This window comes from Lethenteron reissneri, chromosome 46 (assembly GCF_015708825.2).
Source record: "Lethenteron reissneri isolate LAM-NWPU_2019-01 chromosome 46, ASM1570882v1, whole genome shotgun sequence".
Taxonomy (NCBI): Eukaryota; Metazoa; Chordata; class Hyperoartia; order Petromyzontiformes; family Petromyzontidae; genus Lethenteron; species Lethenteron reissneri.
In genome coordinates, this window is record NC_083824.1 from 9,096,043 (window position 1) to 9,112,658 (window position 16,616).

General features: G+C 43.7%; 2 protein-coding genes across 5 annotated transcripts in view; one reads left to right on the forward strand and one right to left on the reverse strand.

Moving 5' to 3' along the window:
- Nucleotides 1-215: 215 nt before the first annotated feature.
- Nucleotides 216-14,057, reverse strand: CCPG1 (cell cycle progression 1). Of its 3 annotated transcripts, none has more exons than XM_061571051.1 (8): nucleotides 13,789-13,949; nucleotides 11,084-11,148; nucleotides 10,259-10,409; nucleotides 9,536-9,615; nucleotides 8,499-8,751; nucleotides 6,850-7,071; nucleotides 5,136-5,233; nucleotides 216-2,811 (listed from the first exon to the last, which is right to left on the reverse strand). In XM_061571051.1, the coding sequence occupies exons 2-8, from the start codon at nucleotides 11,144-11,146 to the stop codon at nucleotides 1,426-1,428; spliced, it is 2,253 nt and encodes a 750-aa protein (XP_061427035.1). In that variant the 5' UTR covers nucleotides 11,147-11,148; nucleotides 13,789-13,949; the 3' UTR covers nucleotides 216-1,425. The 3 variants fall into 3 exon arrangements, with proteins under 3 accessions (XP_061427035.1, XP_061427034.1, XP_061427036.1); XM_061571050.1 differs by lacking the exon at nucleotides 13,789-13,949 and adding an exon at nucleotides 13,958-14,057 and having other exon boundaries at nucleotides 217-2,811; XM_061571052.1 differs by lacking the exon at nucleotides 13,789-13,949 and adding an exon at nucleotides 13,958-14,057 and having other exon boundaries at nucleotides 221-2,811; nucleotides 10,274-10,409.
- Nucleotides 14,058-16,114: 2,057 nt separating this feature from the next.
- Nucleotides 16,115-16,616, forward strand: part of LOC133354264 (E3 ubiquitin-protein ligase NEDD4-like) — a 123,463-nt gene continuing 122,961 nt past the window's right edge. For both annotated transcript variants that reach the window (XM_061570970.1, XM_061570971.1), the window contains exon 1: nucleotides 16,115-16,243. In XM_061570970.1, coding sequence (XP_061426954.1) covers nucleotides 16,199-16,243 — 45 coding nt within the window. In that variant the 5' untranslated portion in view covers nucleotides 16,115-16,198. The remainder of the gene's footprint in view (nucleotides 16,244-16,616) is intronic.

Below are 16,616 nucleotides of genomic sequence, written 5' to 3' on the forward strand. Positions count from 1 at the left end.
GTGGCTGAAAACTCGGTGTCGATCTGCGGTGCTGAAGATTTAGTTTCAATCCAGGCAGTCACCTGTGATTAAAGCGGGCTATTTAATTTGGTGGTTTCAGCCCAGTTACCAATGACGACAAAACACCTTAACATACATCTCAACTTGGCTCCATTCTAGTTCGGAGATTGTTACGTAACAGTAAAACTGATACTCAAACACTACTCTCATGTGACCTCAGCAGCTGGGAGTGAGAAGGTGCTGCCCTGCACTGTGGACCAGGTCAATGGTATCTGCTTCCGTGGATTAATCTCTAACACGAATAAAGGGTTGCACTGCTGTGTGATTGTTACAAATGGATACTTATCATGACATGACACCAATCACGCAATCTAGATAAAATTTGCGTGAACAATTTGTACGAAAATAACTCGTGAATAATAAAAACACGTGCATGCTTTTGATGTATGCATCGTGAGCTCAAGTTCCCATTTTTATTGGACCAATGCATCAATCCATCCTAAGTTGAGCCCAAGTGCTGCCTACTTTAATGTCAATATATTCTACAAAGGGATATCAAGCCCATAATTTCCACAACTATTTTTATTGCAAATAGACTTTAATATTTCCATTCACCAAAGGGGGTTTTAAAGGATGTGCATAGCTTGTAAGAGTAAGTGGTGGTGCATCTTCCAAACAAATAATATCACTCGGCATGTTTGGTGAACCTACATTTTTCAATTGCCACACCTCTGACCAATACTTAACACATTCATCTATTAAAAAAAAGTATTTACCACTTGAGTGCATAACAACAACAAAAAAACCCAACCACCACTATTACAAGGTGCATTTTTCCCTGCAGAAAATAACTTAGAGCCATTCGCCCAGAGATGTGTATGCGAGAAACGGCCTGCGAATATCATCACGTAACACGCAAGGCAGCCACCACATCAGGTGCAAATACAAATTACCTGCGTTAGCGGCGACTTCAACATTGCATGCCACACGCCATGTGCGCAAATTTTAAGGAAATATTAATTTTACCAAAAATTTCATGTCCCCAGTTAAAGTATGTAACATTTTCTATAAGTTATTTTTTTAATTGGCAAAGGTTGAGCCTGCAACCTAACTGGAACCCCTATTTTCAAAAGCTTAAACAATGCATGATTTTGTTTTAAGTGACTTAACTGTGTACAGTACCCCCCCCCCTCGTATTTAATTCTTAAAATGGGGAAAAAAACAGACGATGCTCTATACAACACAGCTATGACAGTGAGAAAACAGTCAAATGTAAAAACATTTAAATCTGCCTAACGTGCCTTTGATCACCAAAACCTTTTCCTTGAGAAAGTGCCACTTCTGCTACAACAAAAAAACCCACGTGCCACTTGTCCACCATGACGTGGCACCGCTAAAATCATGGCCCCAAGAGAGGAGCTTCCACTACTGGCTGGATGCAGCGTGTGGTGGACCCTTGTGACCTATGGGCCCATGCCGCTTAATGTAGTCGCGGAGATTACTCCCAAATGCCCTCATCTTATTTCCATATCCCAGCACTTCCAAGTAGTTCTGCACAGCCTCCACCAGCTCCTCAAAGTTCATCTGGTTCCGGAGTAATTTGCCGTCTCTGTAAAACTGGTTCAAGAAGATCTCCAGGTCGTTCCAGTGGCGGAAGTTCCCGATCTGTTCCAAGTAGTGGCGCAGTATTTGGAGCATCTCGGGGGCACTGACGATGTCCTGCGGCTTTCCTGCTGCGTCTGCTCCTGAGGTTTTTCTGTTGTTGCTCGTCTTCTGGGCCCTCTCGCTCCCGGGACTGCCGTCGTGGCGTACGACCGTTGGTCTTTGGTTTGCGTCGTTTTTAGCATCCCTCTCGTTTTCATGTTTATTTTTGTCACTGTGCTGTTTCACATTAGACGGCTCATTCATTGTGGCGGTGTATTTGTGAGATTTCGCATTTTTTTCCTGGCCTCTTTTTGATTCAAAAAAGTTCTTGCTTTTTTCCTTCCACCTCTTGAAAGTGGACTTGAAAGAGTCACTGATTTTCTGAAATTTGTCACCGATTTCTTGTTTTGCGTGTTTAAAGTTCTCCTTTTGCTTCTGGAAGAAGGCTTTGGCAGATGTCTTCATTTTCTCGAAGGTCCCCCACCTCTGCCCACTTTTATGTTTTGGTTTTTTTGGGATATGTTTTTTCGGACCTTTAGGTCCCACCTCTGGCTCTTGTCGTTTTTCCCGGGGCACTTCTCTGCGCGGGCCTTCCTTGCCAACAGTCTTGTCTTCTTTCACGGAGGGTACCACAATAGTCCAAGAGCCAGTAGATTCAGATGGTAGATTATTTGTACTTTCAGTTTCCAATTCATTACTTTCCTGTTTAAACTCTTTGACGTCGTCAAGATGAGTTACGATTGTGGTTTTGTATTGAGAATCCTTCAACTCGTCCTGAAAACTCTCCTCGGAGTGAAAAAGCTTGGATTGCTGTGCCGTCTCATCTTGCTTGCTTCCTCGCTCTCCAAAGAGGCGACTAAGCCGATTTGCCAGGGCCGCTAGCTCGGCCTGAATGCTCTGCTTCAGTTCCACGTCAGATTCCACAATTCCGCCCTCACCTTCCCCCGTCATTACCGGAGCTTCCACCACTGTCATCTTCAAGTTGTCCACCTTGTTGCTTAGCCGCTGCAGCTCGGTGAGAAGTCCTTTCAGGTCGACTGGTTTCTGCTCTTCCATCCAATCTGATGCAGCCACAGCCACATTGTCCATCTGCCTTGTTTGACCTCTATTCGATAATGTCCCCTCATCACCTTTTTCCTCCGCAAGTGAAGAGATGATGTCTTGAATCTGCACTCCAAACAGTAGATCAGATAAAGACAATGAGCTCATGCAACATCGGAACGTTCTCTCCATTAGAGATTTTATAAATTGTTGCAATTTCCTTCGAGAATCGATTCTCGTTTAACATCTCTAGTGGCTGTAGGGGTTACATGAACTCATTACAAATGATGTATCATCAGCCATGATCTATCCACTGTTGGATCAAGGCTTCCCCAAATTGTTGACATCCCTTGCAGTCCTGCAATGCAACAAATCATCCTGCACACAAGCCCATCTCATTGGACCATCTCTGCGGTAGCTGCTTCCTCTCGGGCGTGCTCCCACCTTTGGCTGCCACTCCATCATTAGCCTCGAACACCAGCGTTTAAGTAACATGTACAGCAAAAGCTCTGTCAACCAGGACTTTACCACCTGGAACGCTCTTAACCGGCATCTGTGGCAGAAAGAAATACAAATCTTCCTTCACGTATCCAGAAAAAAATCTGACAGCCATCGGGCGTCTTACCTTGAGCTTATCATAGATCTGTTGCTTACGGAAGCTTCAAAATGCTGCCAAGTGGTGGCGCTAACAGCAGTCTGTACATATGGTACTGTACTCCTCTATACTATACTCCAAACGGCCCCACTGCTTCTCTACAATAAACTTAGAATGCTCTCGAACCGACTATAAAATATTTATTTCTTACTAGCGGGAAGTACCCGGCGTTGCCCGGGGGAAAAATGATTTCAAAACTTTTCTTAAAAACATAACATACACATAGACAAATACTAAGCTATTGTGAAAGCCCGGCGTGCCGTTTGTCCATTTGCCTGTCAACAAAATTATAAGAGGCTTGCAGAAGTCCAAAAAGTAATTGAAAGTGGGGGGTAAATGGTTGATCTAAAAGATTTACAAAAATTGTCGACCCCCCCCCCCCTCAAAAAAAATGTTTACCCCCGCGTAGGCATATATACCTAAACACCCTACATACGAGAGTCGTATCTAGTGACTCTATAGTAGTATCTGGCTCGACAGTATTATCTACTGACTATAGTAGTATATACTGAATCTATAATAGTACTAACTTCAGTGTCGCGATGAGGCCTGGTCCCGTGCAGAGCCCCCGGCCTTGCCTAGATTTCCCAGCCGGCCGAGGTGGCACCTTTGCAGGCCGTGGCTGGGCTGCTACCCCCCCTACCACCCCCTCGCCCACTCTACAGTCATAGTATCTAAGGGCTATAATAGTAGTATCTACTGACCCTATAGTAGTAAGTGCACACATTGGGGTGGGGGAGGGGAGAAGAGGACATCACACTTTTAATAATTTACCTCTGTTGTGTATATTTTTTGTGCATTTTTAACGCGAATGATAATTCCCCCCTCCCCCCCACCGATTGTGTGTGCGCGTTGCTAGGGCAACCACCGGTCAGAATTTCGCGCATGCGCTTTGGCGCGCGCTCAGCGTAGTAATATAATAATAGTACTAAATTGTTAATTTAATTACTTTTAAGTTTACGGATGTGAAATACGAATAGCGCTGGCTCACTACGGGGCTTATCGCGTGGTATCTGCGTACTTTTTTGAAACCTAAACCCCACAGTTTGTGAGTTAAATCCGTCGCAAGTTGCGTACACAGACGGGCACAGACAGGCTGACAAAAAATTACTTGTATAGGTAAGATACTATAGTTAAAATGTACGCTCATGTTTCTTTGCTGAAAAGTTTTATGTACTTGGAAATTTGGTGAACCATAAGTATACTTGATTTATTTTCATTTATTATTATTTTATTTCTATTATTATTTTTTACCTACGTGACTTTACCGAAAACACCTAAGAGTATGAATCCTTGCAGTCACGAAAGCTTCAAATCTAGAAGTAATTATACTTCTCAAATAACCAGCATATCTGATTAACGAGCACCCTTCATTTCTCCATGGATGCCGGACAACAGAGCTTTTGCTATACGAACCGAAAATTGTCACGCGCACAATAAAGGTATCATGTCAGAATCCATTTGAATCCATGGATGATTGTGTCTCCATCATTACGTGCCAAATTTATGTATCTAGAACTCCTTTCGGACCTAAATAAAACGTGGTAGTGTTTAAAATGTTCCATTAAACAGCATACTTAGGCCAGCATTTCATCACAAGTATTAATAATTTGAGGCACACATGTTCCATTTTAAATTAGTTTAAACAGCTACTCGACTTGCTTGTATTACGAAGGGTGTCGTTTTCTGTTAGGAAATTTGATATCTCGAAAACTACCTTGCCAACAGACTAACCCACCATTGTGCTCTCATTAGCATTCACGACGCATCCTGAATTCTGTAATCGGATACAAACCATAGAATCTGGCAGAGCAGGTGCTGCCACGTCCAGAGGGTTGAGGTCACCTGCAGCCTCTTTCAGGTCTGGCGTTGTAATTCCCCCTTGAGGGTCTCCTGGAAGTACACATTCCACTTTTTAAAAACACTTCCCAGTCAGTAGTTATTTTAAGTTACGTTAAATACATTGCACTGAATTTCGATTTAAAGCTTTCGTGACTGCAGGGATTCTTCTTCTTGGTTCTTTCGGTAAAGTCAAGTAGAAGGGAAATAATAAAAATTAAACATAAAATAATTCTCACGACGTTTCGGCCACAACGCAAGCAGCCGTCCTCAGGTGAAGAACAGGTATGTCGGGAAGAAAGCGTCTGAATGACAGACCTGTTCTTCACCTGAGGACAGCTGCTTGCGTTGTGGCCGAAACGTCGTGAGAATTATTAAATGTTTTATTTTTATTATTTTATTATTTCCCTTCTACATTGCACTGGCCTTGGCATTTCTCATTTGTCTCTAGATGTTATTTATAATTTTAATTAATGAATTTTTAAAATTATCTTGATGCCTATGACCCCCCCCCCCTCCCATTTGCACATCCAGTCACGTTGAATAATTCATAATAATTATTAACAGCCCTTTTCACATCCAGTGGTTGAGGAGGGCCTCTCTATGCCATGTTGGTCATGGGGGATATTTGACCATGTCACACTGGTAAGTGCATTGTTTAAGGCCCAGATCAGATATCACTTACCACTGATATTAGCCGTGGCCTGGAATAAAAATCAGCTCCTCGGGTTCGTAGCACAGCGCACTAAACCATTGCACGAGTGCTCCTGCCAGCAACATTTAGATGCTTTATCAATCTAAATTGTATCACGAAGCACTTGCACTATGCAGCGCACTTGTGAGGCTGCGAGAGCTAGCTACTGCATACATACACTGCTAATTTCAGAAATTAATGTTTGGAAATGTGACACCCTCACAAATACAAATCCCTCGTTTTGTGGTTGGCTGCAAGAAATAAAGTGGGACACTCCACAACCAAAATGTCCAAACTTGCTCAGCAGCATGTTTGGAGCATGAGTGGATGCCCATTATAACACAAATAAACCAGTGTGACTGCATAGCTGAACTGGCAACAGATTCCACCAATACTTGAATCATGCATTTGGAATTCGCCAACAGCAGTGGGGGAAGAAGGGGGGGCAGGTAGTTACCTGCTGGTCTTGGGGCGTACCCATGAAGACAGGGATGGGACAGAAATCAACAATTGTGAGTGAAGGCACCCACCCAATGGATGAGCCCAGGATCACCTATCCTGCCTTTGCTAGTCAGGGAGACAGTGCACCCTAAACCCTGAAGCCCAGCGGGCGAATAGGAGATTGACTATGCACAGATTTATCGACGAAAATTGAGCACACTATCAATGAGGCATGCAGAAAATTGAAACCATACAAATGAGATGGTTTGAATTAAACCAGACATATACGAATTGCAGTGACCCCGAATTCTACAAATCTTGTGGTGTGGGGGATAAATCATTATGTACCTACAAAGGGCTGTGTTGGCACTCAGGGTTAGGGTTCAGGTGGTAATATGCATGCTAAAGGACACGTCATGACCATGTAGGAGAAAAAGGCGGTGGATAGAATTGAGGTTATTGATCCGCGTCTGGGCTATCATTTTTGCCACAGCGCTGTTTTCCCAGGGCAGTGCTATGCCTCATCCCAACTGACCTGCCATGAACTTCTTTAAGGCGGCCAAGGCTATAACGATGCATGCGACGCAGATGATGCAGCCGTGCAGCGAGATGGACGTCTGTGCCGCGGGGTGAGCAGACACGCGGCGCTCTCCCCTGGGGCTCTTCCTCTTGGAGGGCCGGCGATGACGCAGCGCGGCGGGAGCCTCGGGTGAATTGCTCTCGTCACTGCTCGATTGTTGACACAGATTCGCGGCATCTGTAAAAGGTCGTCAAACAGAGAGCGGCGGTCACACGGGAAACATTAAGAAACGTACGAGTAGTCGTTTCTCATGAAGCCCCGTCGAATGATTCAGACAAGTCATCATTCATTAGGTGTTTAGTGATTCACCCTCCTCCATGTGACTCAATGCATTACCATGATTTGGGGTCATAATACAGTATGATTAAATAATCAATTCCTTTGTGTTTAATTTGTCCTGCCTCTGCCTTGTTTGTAACATCAGCCTTGTTTCATTAGCCGAATTAAAAATGAACATAACCCCATAATGTGCATCAATCAAAAGTAACCGATTATTACAAGCACTATCATACTATCCTCATCTTCGGAGGTCCAAGGAGATCGGTACAGGGTGATTTGGTCATCGGCACAATCGACGTGTAATACATGGACCAATTACGGTTTCATATGAATCACCTGGCTTTAGGTCGCTATAATATGGATTAAAATCGTTATATTCTTTGGGTCTTTCGGTAAAGTCACGAAGATAGGTTCAAAGAAATAACAAAAAACTACGACGTTTCGATCGCAACACAGGTGGTCGTCATAAGGAAAAGGGGGATGACGACCACCTGTGTTGCGATCGAAACTTCGTAGTTTTTTGTTCTTTCTTTGAACCTATCTACGCAACTTTACCGAAAGACCCAAAGAATATGATTCCTGCAGTCACGAAAGCTTTAAGTCAAGATTTAAAGTCGTTATGTTGTTCACGTTGTGCGCCCACACAAATCTATTCAATGCAATGACTACACATCATCTAAATTCACACCAATGCCACCCCAGAAATTATATTAATTCTCACAAATCTATCTGTAATGAGCTTTGATTGTTACACCTTGTACGCCAAGCTTTCTCCTGCTACTCCCAGTGGTCTCCCACCACACGCCACTGAGAAAAATATGTTTTACGCCCGTCCCGCTACAGAGAGTATTTGTCAAACCAATACATTTTAATTCTCAGAGCTGGAATTCAGCCACATTAAATCCAGAACCAAGTGTTGTGAAATGTCATGGAATTTTTGTATGCAGTCATTGCTGCAGAACATTGAGCATTATCTCCTCGTATGAGTGGGTTGTAGACACATCTATGCAGACCATCAGGTATTATCTACTTATATAAGTGGGGGCTTTTTTCAAGGACTCAGCTTTTCTCCCACAGGACAAAACAAATTAAAAATGCTCATTGAAAATAGTTGGCCAAACATTTCAATAAACCCTCCTGAAAAAAGTATTTAGACTCAGTGAGGCTTTCCTTTGTCAACAGCATTATTACCATTATTCTCAGTGCTATTGTTAATGCTGCCTGAGCACAATACACACACACATTCACTTTTTTTTTTACTATTCATTGTAAGGACTACACTACTTCCCATTGCTGAAAACTAACACGGGCATGCTGAGACTTGCCTGGCAAGGGAGTAATGCGCATAAACTCGTGGCTGGGGGCAGCCTCCGCACTCCTCGAGTGGACGAGCAACTCGGGCCCAATTTCCTCGACGACATCTGGGTCCAGCGTCACGATATCCGAGTCCTCATCTCCGCTGTTGCCACCAACGCCACTGCCGCCGCCACCACCGCCACCACTACCCCTCTCCTGGTCAAGCTCTCCCTCCTGAGTCTGCTCCTTCTCGTTTTCCAAAGAACCATGTGTTGGTGTCTCCTGCACAAAACAAACCATCACCAAAAGAACTCAGAATTTAGACCAGGTGTGGGCAACTTATGGATCATGGGCTACATTCGGCCCGCGACTTCATCTCCGATACAACCCGTGGCCACGTGAGGCCTACCACTTTACCACGGTCCACAAACTATGTGTATCCATCACTGCAAGAATCTTAGGAACACTAATCGGGTACTAAAGGGTAATTTATTCAACCTTGTAACACTGTGCATTTAATTATATATGTCACTTTGTCACTGCAAGGAGCCTCTGGGAGTGACAGAAGTGATTTAAGTGTTATCGTGTGGCTAACTGCTAAAGATATTTGACTTATTCAGCCCTCAATAATAAGGAAATGGTTCCTCACCCCTGATTTAGAGATGGTCATTCTTACCTAAGCTAAACAAGGGATTTTCTAGGGCATTTTTTTTCGTGAAATTAGGTGTTGTTGGCACAGTGATGCCTGTGCTATGGACCCACAAACCTGAGTTTGATTTCCTGCCATTGTCAACATAAGTGGTGGATATCTGAATCTGTTCTGGGCTCCTACCTCACCAACCCACACTGACCTGTGTGGTGAAGTATGACCGACATGCTGTGGGGAGGAGGCTTTCATCATTGTTTTTCTAACACAATGTTATTTATTTAGCATGAACATTGACAAATGCATTTACCATGATAGGCTCGATTGACTCAGTTTAAACAAAACCTAACATTTTGTTACCAATGTCAACAGCACTCCACCAAATGCCACGAGCCATTTCAGCTGAATAAACATGCTTACTTTGGCGTATGATGGTGTTAGCTGTTCGTGTTCCTCTGTGACAAAAGACTCCGCCTGGCTCAGTGTTGCGAGCAGAATCCCTGTTAACAAGACGTTTAAAAAACACACGGCGAACTGTAACTCCGTCAAAAACAAGTTTCTAAAAATCATGCATATGCATGGATGATGTAATGCTCTCCAACATGCTCTTGTTTTTGGAAGAATTTCACTTGCAGTATGGAAGACAATGGTTAACTGGGCAAAAGCGCATTTTCATATGGCAAACCGTAACTGTTGCTCTTGTTTGTCTCCAAGTTTTGGGCAACCCCATTGGCCAAATGCTCTGGTTTTCAATACAGAAAATCCCTACTAGCAAGACAACTTTACACTACAGATTCGTTCATATTGGATCATCGTTACAAGAGCTATCATGCCCCCACCATTATGAATTGATAGACAGAGGAAAGGCATACTTTTAGCCTTAGTTGGAAATAATTACAAAACAAGTTAAAACACTGCACACACGAAGCGTGCTATGTCAGTCTTCTTTAACAAAGTAGCCCGAAGACTGGCCTTGCAGTTTTGTTTACAATGTATCCGCTTATAGCTCTCCGATGTGTTTTGCATGTTGCAACAGGTGTTCGCAGGTGGAGCTGCGTGTCCAGACATCATGCCGTACAACACGCGGGACAACCCATAAGCACATCCATCCAAGAGCCATACAGCAGAGACACGAAAGCTTACGTAGTTGTACGTCACCTTCATTCTCTTTTGGCCTTTCAAATTCTTGCATGGGTGGTGTCGTAGCAGCGTGCAGATGCTCTGTCACTGCCACGGGCTGGCTTTCATTGGTAACAACATCGTCATCTTGTGGAGTCTGAACGGCAGCAGCCTCCTACCAGCAAAAACCAAGTCAGGCACTGATGGCAACACCAAGCATGACGTGTCACTTGGCCAGTGACATGGGGGGGAAAGGCGAGAATGCAAATCATAGGCGGTGTTCACAGTCTGGAGGTTTTACCTCTAGTCCAAGCGGGTTTCAATTGAGCATGAAGTGATTACGAGTGATTTAGATATAATAGGTTCACACAGGTTTGTTTTTAAAAGAAACGAGTTATTTGTCTTGGAAAGATTTTTTCCTGCCATGTTGGAATGCTTGTGATGGTTTATTGGGCTCATTATTGGATGTTGTTGGACTGGTTGAATTCTTGACTGCCTGATAACAGATTGTGTCTTGCGACACTGTCTTGCTGAAATAGTCGATTCTGGCAATCATTTCATCGGTGTGTTTTTGAACACTTATCCGATGGCAGGCCACATCTCACATGTACACACGGTATGAATTCACGTGGCACAGATGTGGCCCTCGGGCTGCCATTTAAGTCATCCCCCGCTCTCGGAACACTATTTTTAAATAAACGTCTGGATACTTTTGTCCACTGCGCCGAATGCCTTTTGCCTCTCGGTCGCAGCTACACTAGCGCTGCAGTGCCCATCGCGATGAACCCAGGTTAAAGCGATGGTAGTCAGTGGGGGTAAGGTTGAGTCAGGAGTGAGGCACTGACTTACTTTGGGGTCGATGACAGTCCAGCTGGCCAGCCCCTCCGGGTCGCCACTCACAACACCTGACATCTCTGCATGGCCAGACACAGACACGCCGTACACACTGGAATAGCCACCACCACCACCACTACCATTCATCATCAGCAGCAATCATTATAAAGCCACTGCTGGATGAAGGCTTCCTCCTCAAGTCATCACCATCTCCCAAGGTCCTGCACATGGGCTGATCTCATCGAAACCCGTACAGAGTACAGTGCATTCATTTAAATTCCTTCACGCCTATTTAAACTCTTATACATCTGATTAAAACTTTTTAACCTAATCTAAACTCCCTTAAACACGTAAAGCTCCACTAAACACCATTTAACGCATTTAAACCCATGTAACATTTTTGTAAGCTGCCGTGGTCTAATAGTGTAATAGTGTAATATAGTTAACAACCTGGACCTGCAAGCCAGAGCAGTGGAAATAAGTAATATTTAAAAATACTTTTTTTAAAACACGCTTTAATGAAATGTACCGTACGAGTAATGGCAGAAATCCACGACTCCAGGAAGTGGCCGCAAAGCTTGCCATAACGTAAGGGACCGTGGTTATTTACAGCCAACGTCAGTTGAGCGTGGACAATTAGACCCAAATCGAAACGTAAATATGAAAAATGTTTAAAAAATGTTTTTTATAGAATATAGTATTGTCATCAGTATGACATAAGTATACCAAGTTTACAGTCGATATCACATTGGGAAGTGGGTTAAAATTGAGTTACAAGATTTGAGGATACGACAACAACAGAGTGAGTTAAATAAAAAGCGTGTAATAAAAATATACACGTTTCCTCAATCTTCTCACACCCTCACCACAGCAAACAAGTATAACCCGTAAAAACAAAGTTTTTCACTATAAATCCTTTATATGCGTGGCGGCTAGAGTCCTCTCGTCCTCTGGCTTGAGATGGCTGCCACCTATGGGTCAGATGATTGCATTGCACCATTAAGCAATTGGTAATTAAATATAATATTTTTGTCCTAAAAAGTGTAAAATTTTGGAAATAAATTTTTACGAACATTAATTGTCACGCACAACGAGTCTGTGTGGAAAATGTCAGCTCGATTGGATCACGGGAAATGGATAAAAAAAAACGACTGAAAGATTTGCACGGTCGTAAGCAAGCAAGCGAATTTAATATAAATGATTTTAAAAGACCGCCGATCTTCTGGTGGGGTGAAGCGTGGGTACCACTTCCACTTCTGCGGACACGTCTGGCCACCGTGAAAGAAAAGGGGACATGCCCTCTAGATCTCCATGTGGTTGAAAGGCCCCTTCCGCCAACAGCAGCGCGTGCAAAGACGTTGCAGTTACTGTCTTGCACCTTTCTACCGTTTACCAAGAATACTTTAAACTTAATCAAAGCTCGCCTAAGCCAGAGGATTATTTGTTCGAGATCACCGCCAATGACTGCAGTGATGCTCCGGAGTACAGTAACACTATCTTGGTGTAATGCCTCTTATCATAATTATGTGATTATTACTCTGTGGTTCTTTCGGTAAAGTCACGTAGGTATAAAAGAAATTAAATCACGACGTTTCGGGCGCAACGCAAGCGTCCGTCATCAGGTGGGACAACCACAGCAAGAAACAATTGCTGAAGTGATTATTATTTTTATGCCACGTTAAGTATTGTTACGAGTGAATCTCCGAGGCCACTACTTTTTAATGATTCAGGGTTAAAAAATAGGCCTTTTATAGAGGAAAAAAAAGACTAGAATTCACAGCCATTCTCGATGCACTGCTGGATGAAGCCCCCTCCCCCCACCCACGTCATGTCGATCATGGGGCTTGGTTGTCCATACTTCACCACGCTGGTCAGTGCGGGCTGACGAAGCGATGTTAGCCGTGATCGGGAATAATACTTAGATAATGATAGTAAACCCACAGCTCCAGTCTTAATTTTAGAACTTTCGTGACTGCAGTAAATGATTATTTGGTTCTTTCGGTTAAGTCACGTCTAAAGATAAAATAATAACATAAATTAAATAATAGCATACGACGTTTCGATTGCAACACAAGCAATCATCATCAGGTATAATGAAATAGCGACATAAAATCTAACCAGATTTTATGTCGCTATATGTCTGTCTATAGTTTTCTGGTTAGATTGTATGTCGCTATTTCATTATACCTGATGATGATTGCTTGTGTTGCAATCGAAACGTCGTATGCTATTATTTAATTTAATTTATTATTTTATCTTTAGACGTGACTTAACCGAAAGAACCAAATAATCAGCTCCATTCTTGTTCACTCAGCTCCTGAAGGCACCCCCCCCCCCCATGTTGGTGAAGTCACAAGTGGGAGTTTCCCTGACCATACTTCACCACGCTGGTCATTTTAATGTGTGGACACCCAATGACGCCACGCGGCATAATAAAGGGGATATAAACACCCGTTCGTCTACGCTGTATAATTCTTTAAACACACTTAGGTCATATTCTTGGTTCTTTCGGTAAAGTCGCGTAGAAGGGAAATTAAAAAAAAGCGTAGAAGGGAAATCAAAAAAGCAATAAATTATTATTTAATTATTTCCCTTCTACGTGACTTTACCGAAAAAAACAAGAACATGAATCCCTGCAGTAACGAAAGCTTTAAATCGAAATTTACACTCAGGCCACTTAACAAGGAGATGTAAACACTCGGTGACGTCACGCGGCCTACCTCTGCCCCGCGACGCCTTGACCGGGTTTCCCGCAAACACTCCGCGAGCCTGGCGCTTTTAGTACCTCAGAGTGAGGAGGAGGCCGGTGGGGAAGGATGGGGGGGGGAAGTTCGAGTGAGTGAGTCCCCAGGTGAACCGGGGGGATGGAGGACGCGAGGGGTCCCTTACCTGGACCGCGGGAGCCAAACGTCGCCTCCGCCTCGCGGCGCGAAACCCAAGAATTTTATTTCGTTGCTCGTCTCACGCCCACTGCGTGACGTCACGAAGAGGGCGTGGCCACGTTTTCTTATTGGCGGGGGGGGGGGCTCTGAGTTTAGTGGGCGTGGTGACGCCGGTTTATGGGCGTGGCCGCGGCTATTAACCAATAAGCGTTGGTTGTGTACTCAGTGGGCGTGGTCACACGGCAAGATGGGCGTGGCTATGAGCAAGGCCCGCCCCCCCCCTCTCGCTTGGATAGGGGCTTCACCTCGGGGTCTAATTTGCATGGAGCCAGCACCAATGACCCTTGCAAGTTAAATTTCGATTTAAAGCTTTCGTGAGTGCAGGGATTCATCTTCGTGGTTCTTTCGGTGAAGTCACGTAGAATGGAAATAATAAAATAATAAAAATAAAACATAAAGTAATTCTCACGACGTTTCGGCCACAACGCAAGCAGCCGTCCTCAGGTGGAGAACAGGTCTGTCGAGAAGACAGAGTCTGAAGGAAACCCTTGCAAGCTCAACGTGTTCGTTCATAAACACTGGGGCCTTGAAAAGACAACAATATAACAGGCGACGTTTTAGGAAATGAGCCTTCTGCAAATAGAAAGGCCAGAGAGACAAAGTGCGTGATAAAAATTATACTTTACAAATTTTACAAATGTTTCCGAATGAATAGTTATAATTTTAATTGGCGTATTAATAGGAAATATATTAAGTCAACGTATTTGCATTAAAAGTAAAAAAAATCCTGCTGGCACGTGGCATTTTTGGAAGTAATGTTGCAGTGAGGTCAACGTAATACTTATTCACATAATGGACTGAGTGATATATCCTGGGCCTAATTAGCAATTCAAGAGGATTAAAAAGCGCTGGCAAGAAACGTTGGCACCACATATACCTCCACGTTTTAACTTTTAAATTCCTTAAACCCTTAAAATTAGGGTACGGGAATTTATGGCAGATAATGTTTCGTTTCTTTGCATGTTCACCACAAGTATTGTGGTTAATACAGACATGATTCCTTGCAAAGGTTTCAGTTTGGTGTTTTAACATCTTACCACACCTGTTTTATTGCTAGAAAGGGGAAAATCATTATCATTATGGCAGATAACTTAAAACTAGTTTTATTTTATCTTCTTATACAGCACTTGCTAACAAAAAAAATACATTAATTAAAGGAACATTGCCCGAAAGTCTTCTTATATTTTGTTTGTGCACCACTGCCAACGCAGTACCACCAAAATAATTGGGTCCTAGATTTGAAGCTTTCATGACTGCAATGATTCATACTCTTAGGTTTTTTCGGTAAAGTCACGTAGGTAAAAATAAATAAAAATAATAATAGAAATGATAATAGAAATAAAATAATAAATCACGACGTTTCGGAGGCAACACAAGTCTCCGTCATCAGGTGGGACCGTCACAGCTAAATTTACTGCATCAAGTGCAGTAATGATGCAGTAAATTTATCTGTGACGGTCCCACCTGATGACGGAGACTTGTGTTGCCTCCGAAACGTCGTGATTTATTATTTTATTTCTATTATTACTTCTATTAATTTCAATTTTACTTGTTACCTACGTGACTTTACCGAAAAAACCTAAGAGTATAAAAATATTGATTTAAAGCTTTCGTGACTGCAGGGATTCATCTTCTTGGTTCTTTCGGTAAAGTGACGTAGAAGGGAAATAATAAAATAATAAAAATAAAACATAATAAAATTCTCACGACGTTTCGGCCACAACGCAAGCAGCCGTCCTCAGGTGAAGACAGACCTGTTCTTCAGACCTGTTCTTCACCTGAGGACGGCTGCTTGCGTTGTGGCCGAAACGTCGTGAGAAGAAATTTTAATTTTTATTATTTTATTATTTCCCTTTATTATGTTTTATTTTTATTATTTTATAATTTCCCTTCTACGTGACTTTACCGAAAAAACCCAAGAGTATACAAATAATTGGGGTTGCATTTCGTGGGTGCGGTGTGGGAGTGCATGCTTCACGGCTCTTGATGGGCGGAGCTCTCCTCCTCGGTGGGCGTCACCGTGAGCCCACAGTGGGCGTGGCAAGAGGCATGGGCTCCATCTGCACGCTTGGGAATCCTCGTGATTGCGCTCGCATCTGCTCCGTGTCATCTCGCGTGCCCCTCCTGCCCTCTTTTCTCAATCCACGCCGGGCAGGGCCGGGCCGGGCAGGCAGGGCAGGCGGGCGGCATGGCAGCCCTGCCCGATGTGGTGTACGGCCCGCAGGAGTTCGAGGTGCGTGCTACGGAACGTTGCTTGCTGGGGTTAGAGGTAGGGGTTTAGAGGCTGGTGGTGGTCGCGATGCACCTGTGCAGGTGAGAATCCGTCACCTCCCCTGTCTATATTGGTGGCGGCAATTGCTGTATAATTGGTACGGCAAGGAATACACGTGGGTGAGTAATGCTGGCATTTGGAATGGGCGCTCCGTGGATCCATGGATGGTCGGTGGATGCAACAATTTTATCCACGTAACAGTACACTGCATCTGTGTGTGTGTGTGTCTGTGCGAGTGCGTCCATGTGCGTGCGTGCGTGAATGGATGTGGCATGTCCGTGTGTGTGTGTGCATCTTTGCGGGTGTGCATCTCGCATCTGCCTGTCTTTGTATG